The 9,639-nt window shown below is 33.8% G+C and overlaps 1 protein-coding gene and 2 long non-coding RNA genes across 4 annotated transcripts; 2 read left to right on the top strand and 1 right to left on the bottom strand.

Annotated features, from left to right (window-relative positions):
- Positions 1-31: 31 nt before the first annotated feature.
- Positions 32-7,542, top strand: LOC116339156 (ankyrin-3-like). 2 transcript variants are annotated; one of them, XM_031764866.1, is made up of 25 exons: positions 32-125; positions 1,473-1,571; positions 1,676-1,774; positions 1,870-1,968; positions 2,046-2,144; positions 2,208-2,306; positions 2,375-2,455; positions 2,515-2,613; positions 2,701-2,799; positions 3,373-3,471; positions 3,535-3,633; positions 3,709-3,789; positions 3,853-3,951; positions 4,039-4,137; positions 4,234-4,332; positions 4,396-4,494; positions 4,575-4,673; positions 5,925-6,023; positions 6,123-6,221; positions 6,314-6,412; positions 6,476-6,574; positions 6,648-6,746; positions 6,837-6,938; positions 6,997-7,095; positions 7,208-7,542. In XM_031764866.1, the coding sequence occupies exons 1-25, from the start codon at positions 32-34 to the stop codon at positions 7,264-7,266; spliced, it is 2,397 nt and encodes a 798-aa protein (XP_031620726.1). In that variant the 3' UTR covers positions 7,267-7,542. The 2 variants fall into 2 exon arrangements, with proteins under 2 accessions (XP_031620726.1, XP_031620734.1); XM_031764874.1 differs by lacking the exons at positions 2,046-2,144; positions 2,208-2,306; positions 2,375-2,455; positions 2,515-2,613; positions 2,701-2,799.
- A 375-nt stretch (positions 7,543-7,917) lies between these two features.
- Positions 7,918-9,102, top strand: LOC116339169. The gene is made up of 4 exons (XR_004200964.1): positions 7,918-8,103; positions 8,186-8,369; positions 8,431-8,539; positions 8,806-9,102. It is a non-coding gene; the product is annotated as an uncharacterized LOC116339169 (long non-coding RNA).
- A 49-nt stretch (positions 9,103-9,151) lies between these two features.
- LOC116339175 lies at positions 9,152-9,639 on the bottom strand. The gene is made up of 2 exons (XR_004200965.1): positions 9,522-9,639; positions 9,152-9,467 (listed from the first exon to the last, which is right to left on the bottom strand). It is a non-coding gene; the product is annotated as an uncharacterized LOC116339175 (long non-coding RNA).

The following is a 9,639-nucleotide window of genomic DNA, read 5'->3' as shown; positions in this document are numbered from 1 at the left end:
TCATAAGAACGTCTGGAATTTTACAGGTAACATGCAGATTGTTAAATATCTTGTCGAACATGGAGCTGATGTGAATTCTGTAGACAAATTTAATTTTACACCACTTCACTTGGCTGTCATGAAAGGTAATGGTCTATTAAACCGAGAGTCGAGCGCTATCCATATAAATACATTGTGACGTCACACATCTTACACAGAAACGACATCTTTGTAAAACAGACTAACTACAATGTAAAAGTATAGCGAGAGGGGAAGGGAGTAAATAAAAAGGGGAAACAGATACGTTTGATTTACATTGTAGTTAGTCCGTTATTAATAGATGGCGTTTATATAGTGTGCCCTTATTGCGCTTGACTCTCGTCTATATTAGGATGTATCGATAATAGAGGAAGTTCAACGCCGATATTGTTTGGTAGACCTATTTTGGCGACATTTGAAAGTTGTCTATATTTAATCGAAACACTTTGTAGTGGGTTTCTTGGCATCAGAAAGCCGTATCTGATGTTAATATTTCAATTTTTCATATAACGAGTGAACCGGTAGTTTTTGACTGAGAGTTTGTCTAACCCTGCATTTGTCATAATAGAGCAGAGTGCGTTTAACTCTCAAACGGCACATTTGCATCGCATGCATAGTCGTAAATAAGAATAAAAAGGAACTTTCATCCGTAAGTCTAACTTTACCGCACTGTTTCCACATTTCTTTCTTTACAGAACGAATATTTATATCCCAAAAGATATTGAACATGCACTGGTAGTGCAATAACTACCTAATTCTAATTTCTGAGTGCAGTCAACTTTTTTGGCCAACGATAGACAATTGACGTATAAATAATTCAAAATATGTGGAGTGTGTGCTGTACGGAAAGAAAAAATCACCACAAATGAGATTTTTTGAATGGACGCAATGCATGTATGATATCGTAATGACATGAAACTTTGTACATGCCATTTTCTTTCAAAAAATATAACATTTTGAAAGTTTGATGCAATTTCAATACAAATTGAAGATACCTCCCATACAAAATTTTCGGTTAAGTGCCCAAAATCGAAAAATGTGTATGGGAGGTGCCCCTAATTTTGATTGTCATTTCTTAAAACTTTCTGAATGTAATTTCTTTGTGTAAAAAATAGCCCGTGCAAAGTTTTACGTCATTATCGTAGCATAAAGGCATGGCTGCCTTACAAAAATGCCTGTTAATACATACGATATAATTATCGTAATGACGTGAAACTTTGCACAGGGTATTTTTCACCAAGTTTTAAATTTTGAAAGTTTTAAGAAATGTCAATTTGAGGGTACCAGCCTCTCCTATTCATTTACAATTTAAAAATCTACCCATCCCAAGTTAAAAGCCCAGGTCCCGAGAAATAATGTCACTTCCTCTATTATCGATACTTCGAAAATATAGAGCGGGAATGGTATGATCGCTGAAGTAGTTAAGTTAAATGCTTCTTTGCTCAATATTTCAGGCACACTCGAATTGATTGAGTTTTTAATCACTCATGGTGCAAAGGTAAATGCCGAAGATAATTGGAAATGGACGCCACTCCATAGAGCTGCTCAGCGTGGTAATTATTGATTATATGGCCTATATTTGGTTTTGAAAATGGAAATAAACAATGTTTATTAAACATGGTCGGATCACTAACTATTTATCTGCGCAACATTTCAGGCGAATTTGAAATTGTCAAATACCTTGTCGAGCACGGAGCTGATGTGACTTCTAGAGATATCAGTCATTCTACATCACTTCACGTTGCAGCTCGATATGGTAGTTGCCTAAATGTTTGGAAATTGAAAACATCAAGCTAGAATGGTATGATCGCTAAAGTAATAAGCTAAATGCTTCTGTGCTTAATATTTCAGGTAAACTCGAAATGATTGAGTTTTTAATCACTCATGGTGCACAGGTAAATGCTGAAGATAATAATAAATGGACGCCACTCCATAACGTTGCTCGATATGGTAATTACTGATTATAGGTTTTGAAAATGGAAATAAGATGGTCGGATCGCTAATTATTAATCTGCACAACATTTCAGGTACATATGATATGTTTAAACATTTAATTGAACATGGAGCAAATATAAATGCTACAACTGTCGAAAACTATACACCTTTGTTTTTGGCCGTTCAAAATGGTAATTATCAATCGATAAATTTAGAAGAAAAGTTGTTTCATAAGAACTTCGTACATTTTACAGGTAACATGCAGATTATCAAAAGTCTTGTGGAACATGGAGCTGATGTGAATTCTAGAGACAACAATAATCACACAGCACTTCACTGGGCATCTCTACATGGTAATTGACTATTCTGGTTTTTCAAGCACTAGCAGCTAAGCTAACCGTTTATCCTCTCAATATTTCAGGCTCAGTGGAATTAGTTGAATATCTGATCACCAATGGTGCAAATATAAATACTACAAAATTGTCTTTGGTTGCTCGGAATGGTCATTTTCAATCGATTCAATAAAAAGGTTATATCATAAGAACTTCATAGATTTTACAGGTAACATGCAGATTATCAAAAGTCTTGTCGAACATGGAGCTGATGTGAATTCTAGAGATGTCAGTCATGCTACACCACTTCACGTGGCATCCTTACATGGTAATTGTCTATATGTTTGAAAATTGAAAATAGATGGTATGATCGCTAAAGTAGTGAAGCTAAATGCTTCTTTGCTTAATATTTCAGGTAAACTCGAAATGATTGAGTTTTTAATCACTCATGGTGCAAACGTAAATGTCGAAGACAATAAGAAATGGACTCCACTCCATAACGTTGCTCGATATGGTAATTATTGATTCACGCTCTGCTCGCACTCCATTTAAAGCAATGTATTGGGTTTCGAACACGCAGATGTGCTGCCATCTGGTATCTCAAAGTTAAGCTGCTATAAAGCACATGCTTCTTGCAAATGAAGAAGAAGAGGAAAGCAATGTCTTTACATAGGGTTGAACTTATAAATGTCAGAGAGCAGCACAACTGCAGTATTCAAAGTGCGATTGCCCTTCGTATTGATTATATGGCCTATATGACAGGTTCAGAGAAAACACAATTAAAAAAATATGTTGCTAAAAGAACGTATACGTTTACGTATTACAAACAAATGAATTATGAACGCAAAAGTGAAGTAAACCCATTTGTTTATATTTTGTTTTGAATGGGATACTTTTGCCCTCATTACTCATTTGTTAGTTTTTTAGACTCGGAAACTTTTTGTACGTTCTTTAATATATTTTTCTATTTGTGTTTTCCGAATATATTTTTCAAGTTATTTGTTTCCCTTGAACCTGTCATATATAGGTTTTGGACACGAAACTAGCATGGTAGGATCACTAACTATTTACTTGCAAAACATTTTAGGCACATATGAATTGTTTAAATATTTAATTGAACATGGAGCAAATATAAATGCTACAACTGTCGAAAACTATACAGCTTTGTCTTTGGCTGCTCGTAATGGTAATTTTCAATGGATTCATGTAGAAGGAAAGTTGTTTCATAAGAACTTTATACATTTAACAGGTAACATGGAGATTGTCAAATATCTTGTCGAACAAGGAGTTGATGTGAATTCTAGAGATAGCAATCGTGCTACACCACTGCACTGGGCAACTCGATATGGTCATTTTCTATATGTCTAAAAACTAGAAATATCAAGCATAAGCAGCATAACTGTTCATATTCTCAATATTTCAGGCTCCGACGAATTAGTTAAACATCTGATCACCTATGGTAGAAATTCAATTACTATACCTTCATATTTGGCTGCTGCGAATGGTAATTTTCAACTGATTAATTTAGAAAAAAGATTACTTTATAAAAGCTTCGTATATTTTGCAGGTAACATGCAGGTTATCAAAATTCTTGTCGAACACGGAGCTGACGTGAATTCTAGAGATAACAGTCGTGCTACACCACTTTACTGGGCATCAATACATGGTAATTGTCTATATGCTTGGAAACTGAAAATATCATGCGTGATCGCCAAAGTAGTTAAGCCAACTGTTTCTCTGTTTAATATTTCAGGTACATTTGAAATGGTTAAATACCTCATCACTCATGGGGCAAACGTAAATACCGAAAATAGTAATAAATGGACGCCACTCCATAACGTTGTTCGATATGGTAATTATTGATTATAGGTTTAATCTTTATATAGGTTTTGAAAATTGAAATAACATGGTCGGATCGCTAACAATATCTATCTGCACAATATTTCAGGCAAATTTGAAATGTTCAAATATTTAGTTGAACATGGAGCAAATATTAATGCTACAACTGTCGAAAACTATACAACTTTATCTTTGGCTGCTGCACGTGGTAATTTTGAACCGACTTATTTAGAAAAAAAGTTGTTTCTTAAGAACTTCGTATATTCTACAGGTAACATGGAGATGGTCAAATATTTTGTCGAACATGGAGCTGATGTGAATTCTAGAGACAAAGATAATCACACACCACTTCACCAGGCTGCTTCAAGTGGTAATTGTCTATATGTTTAAAAACCAGAAATATCAATCATTAGCAGCTAAGCTAACTGTTTATATTCTCAATATATTCAGGCTCAGTGGAATTAGTTGAATATCTGATCACCAACGGTGCAATTATAAATGCTACAACTGTCGAAAACAATACAGCTTTATTTGTGGCTGCTGAAGAGGGTAATTTTTAATCGATTAATTTAGAAAAAAATAAAATGTCTTACATCCGTAAGATGAACTTTTCCTCACTTTGATCCACAACATTCATTTATTACATATCTTTTACAATACCGTAAATATGAATTCATGAGAAATCTGAATCCAACATTAGTTTTGCGATACAAATAATTCCTGAAACATTTTTCAATGCCTATAGGATATCGTTATGACGTGAAACTTTGCACAGGGTATTTTTTACACACAAAAGTAACATTCTGAAAGTTTGAAGAAATTTTAATACAAAATTTTGTATGAGAGATACCCCTAAATTGTATTGAAATTTCTTTAAATTTGCTGAGATTGTAAATTTTGTCAAGAAAATAAGATTCAAAAGTTTTTATGGTGGAAAAATTACTTCAAACAAACATTTATTGCGTTTTGTTGATTCAAAATTGATCGGATTTTTCCCAAAATGTGTAGTTACAGTGAGAACTTGTAAATCTCATTTTCTTGCCAAACTACATAATCTCAGCAAATTTGAAGAAATTTCAATGCATATTAAGGGTATTTCCCATACAACATTTCGTTTTAGAGCGAAAAATCCAAAATTTTGTTGGTGAGGTACCCCTCATATGTATTAAAATTTCTTCAAACTCTCAGAATGTTATTTTTGTGTGGAAAAAATAACCTGTGCAAAGTTTCAGCTCATTACGATATCATACAGGCATGGCTTCCATACAAAAATCCAATTTTTTTGTCCTTTTTATATGAAAATTGTGTCGAAAGTTATTTGTATCGCAAAACTAACGTCATATTCGGTTTTCTCGTACCCAAAAACCTCCCTATACACATTTTTGAGTGTTTAAGAATACATTAAATACGACTTTTGGAAGAAAAATTGAATTTTTCCCATGGATGGCCATGGGCATCACACCAGACATGACACTTTACTCTATCAACTAAAGTCGCTCAAAATCTGATGGTTTCTATTCCACGGCACCCCCAATCATCCTGTGAAGTCAGATTTTGAATTACTTTTCTTGTTTGAAAGTTATCGTGTTAACAAATTTTTGCGTACAGCGTACAGGGCACCACGCACATACATTCGGACATCGAAAAAACGCTAGATTCGTGTTCCCTGGCCCCAAAAACACCCAGAAAACACATTTTTGATGGGTGTTAATTTTTCGACCGATTCCAATACTTTACCTTACACACTAAGTGTGTGCGGATAAGTAATATTGTTTCATAAGAACGTCATACATTTTACAGGTAAAATGCAGGTTGTTAAAAGTCTTGTCGAACATGGAGCTGATGTAAATTCTAGAGACAAAGATAATCACACACCACTTCACTGGGCATCGATACATGGTAATTGTCTATATGCTTGGAAGCTGAAAATATCAAGCTTGGTTGCCAAAGTAGTTAACCCTAGAGTTAACCCAACTATTTCTCTGTTTAATATTTCAGGCACACTCGAAATAATTGAGTTTTTAATCACTCATGGTGCAAACGTAAATGACGAAGACAATAATACATGCATGCCACACCATTACGCCGCTCGATTAGGTAATTATTGATTATACGGCCTATATATATATGTTTTGAAAACAAAAATAGCCTAGTAGGATCGCTAACTATTTATCTGCACAACATTTCAGGCGAATTTGAAATTCTCAAATATTTAGTTGAACATGGAGCAAATATAAATGCTACAATGTCCCACAATTATACAGCTTTGTTTTTGGCTATTGCAAGTGGTAATTTTCAATCGATCAATTCAGTAGAAAATTTGTTTCATAAGAACTTCGTACATTTTACAGGTAACATGGAGATTATCAAATATCTTGTAGAACTTGGAGCTGATGTAAATTCTAGAGATGAAAATCATGCTACACCACTTCACGTAGCATCTGTATTTGGTAATAGTCGGATGCTGAAAACACCACTCGCGAATGGTATGATCGCTAAATGTTTCTTTGCTTAATATTTCAGACAAACTCGAAATGATTGAGTTTTTAATCACTCATGGTGCAACGGTTAATGCCGAAGACAATGATAAATGGACGCCACTCCATAGGGCTGCTGAAATTGGTAATTATTGATTATATGGCCTATATATATGTTTTGAAAATGAAAATAACGTGATAGGATCGCAAATTATTAATCTGCACAACATTTCAGGCTTTGAAATTGAAATTTTCAAATATTTAGTTGAACATGGAGCAAATATAAATGCTAGAACTGTAAAAAATGATACACCTTTATCTTTGGCTGTTCAGAAAGGTTGAATCGATTAATTTAGAAGAAAAGTTGTTTCATAAGAACTTCACAAATTTTACAGGTAACATGCAGATTGTCAGATATCTTGTTGAACACGGAGCTGTTGTGAATTCGAAAGACAAAGATAATCACACACCACTTTACTGGGCAAATCGAAATGGTATATTCTCAATATAAATAATCCAATAGTGCACTCTTTACTTAGTGCTTTTCATTTTCATAATTGTACATTTTAAATGGATAAGATTTAATAAGTGTTTTTCAATTTTTAGGCAAGGAAGAAATAAAACAGTTCTTGATTGATCATGGAGCAGATGCGAAAGACATATAAAATGAAACACCATTTGAAATCGATTGCGGCAATAAATAGTACATTCAATCATTATTCAAATGAATCGTATTTAAAAAAAATGATTGACCATATAAAATATATTTGCATAGGAGGACATTCTCAATTTTCATATAATTATTAATTGAATTAATAAAAGTTCAGGACTGTCAATGTTTGTTACAACGATTCATCTTTGCCTAGATATACGAGTATGCTAACTAACTTGAAATATTGTCATGTAATAAATCGCTTGAGAGCAGTGTTTGAAAATTGAAATTTCTCTGAGCAATTAAATTATTGATTTTGAATAGTTACGTTCTGTTTACAGATGATATAAAATTATTGTTTCTGAATGGCGGTCACGACATTTCTCTGAGGACGAAAGCAGTAAATAAAGTCGTGCCGAAACAGGCTTTTATCATTTTAATATTTTTATTTTCGCCATCTGATTTTAGATGTCATTAAAATAATAATAAACACAAGGAATTATATAAAACATCACGAAAAATAATGAAATCTCCATCACGATTTCGAAGTAAATAAAGCTTTTCTTCTTAAAAGAGTATAAAAACAATGAATTTTCAGCAGTGAAGCATCGGTCATTTTAGTTTTACTTTCAGAGTAAGTCAGAATACCGAGAAGTTTGTTTGAAAACCTTTTGGAAAATCTTCTGATCGAGAATTTTTGAGACTTTATACCCAATTATAAAAGAGAAACTTTTGATTGCTGTACATTTTTCAGAAAGACTTACTCTTGTACTTTGAATTTACCGCAAATAGCATTTAAAAACGAAGAAAAAATTGTGCTTGCTTGTTATTGTGACGCTTATAAGCATTGGTATAAAATATTCATTATTTTTAGCAAATCTGTTACGTGATTTGTAACAATTTTGTGATTTTTTTCGAATTCTTGAAAATAGAATATGCGGTAGCACAACGCTATTTAATTCCGAGAGAGCAAAGCATGACGATAAGGCAAAATTGCTTGCCAGCGCCACCAAATGACTCCATATGATTCTATATAGTTCTGCGGTTGCCAGCGGTTCTAATCTCTAATAGAGCGTTGCCGAGCTGTCATTATCGTCGTGCTTTGCGAGAGAGAGGGTACAGAATCATGTAAAATTGGAATAATAAGCAAATTAGCATAAATTATTTTTTTTTTCAGAAAAATTGGCCCGATGCAATTCAGTATTGCAATAGAAGAAATAGGAGATTGGTGAGCATTGAATCGCAAGACGAGTTGGATCAAATTATCTATGCAATCAGACACAAGGGTATGTTTTATTTATAAGGCGTAATTGTACGACGTTCGAATGCTAGGGGCTTAATTTGGTGAAAAAATTCACAGGAATTCATTATGTATAACAAGCCTCCATCTTGGATTTTCATGTACAATTCATACAAATTCGAATTAAGCCCCTAGTTTGAATGTATTTTAAGGAGTCCCTTGTACACGAATACATGCATTTTGTTGTCAATTCGAATAAATCCGAAGGAAAAGCTCTGAAATTGCTGTATATATCATTTTTCTTTCACTCAGACTTCGGAACCGAATATATTTGGACATCTGGGACTAATCAAAACAGTTGGAATGGAAAATATACTTGGTATGAAATTGATGAGCCTGTAGGCTGTAACCCTTGATAATTGGGCAAATGGTCAGCCGGATAACTACGGTGGAGATCAAAATTGCATCATTTTGGATCGCAATCATAACTATCAATTTGATGATGCCAATTGCTACATCAACAAATACAATTTCATTTGTGAAGAAAAGTACTAGATTACGATCTTCATTCCATATTACTACTCTCAACTTACGGATGTACTGTTTGGTTTTCGAAACAAAAGTAAATAAATAAGGAATCAAAAGAATGCCATTTCAATTTGTTTTTTTATTTACAATACATCTATTTATTAACATTCATTTCATGTATTTTGTAATTTTACGCAAAGTTAAAAATGAGACTGTTAAAGGCCAAGGCGGAACGATCCAATCGATATACTGGTCAACTCTCTGTGTGAACAAAAATTAACTGATGATAACCCACAAAATACTGTTTAAATTAAACGACCGTTGAACGTACAGTGTATACTCCTTTCCATCCGGGTTCATGGCACGTTGATGAACCGAATGAAAAAAACACCGGCCACGTAATAATAGGTATTTTCTGCCTCATGATGCTGTGCCACCCGAATCACCTATTCACGAAAAATAATAGCGACCACTAATTCACTTAATTTTAACGTTTGTACCTCGACATGAATCCCTCCCTGGACGACCGCCAGCGCAAAGTTGTTTATTTGTCAGAGTAAAATTTTGTACGAAATCTGCCATTTTACATTGATCAATTGCGAAACCATCAAATTCACC

This window comes from Contarinia nasturtii, unplaced genomic scaffold (genome assembly GCF_009176525.2).
Source record: "Contarinia nasturtii isolate CC-2019 unplaced genomic scaffold, AAFC_CNas_1.1 Cnas_scaffold_119, whole genome shotgun sequence".
Classification (NCBI taxonomy): Eukaryota; Metazoa; Arthropoda; class Insecta; order Diptera; family Cecidomyiidae; genus Contarinia; species Contarinia nasturtii.
The sequence above is the reverse complement of the archived record's forward strand: the minus strand, read 5'-3'. Positions and strand labels throughout refer to the sequence as shown.

Excerpts from the sequence above, each read along its gene's own strand:
- LOC116339156 (XM_031764866.1), top strand. The coding sequence starts at position 32 with ATGCAGATTGTTAAATATCTTGTCGAACATGGAGCTGATGTGAATTCT. Across the intron at positions 6,939-6,996 it reads ATCTTTGGCTGTTCAGAAAG|GTAACATGCAGATTGTCAGA; the intron begins GTTGAATCGATT and ends CAAATTTTACAG. Across the intron at positions 7,096-7,207 it reads TTACTGGGCAAATCGAAATG|GCAAGGAAGAAATAAAACAG; the intron begins GTATATTCTCAA and ends TTCAATTTTTAG.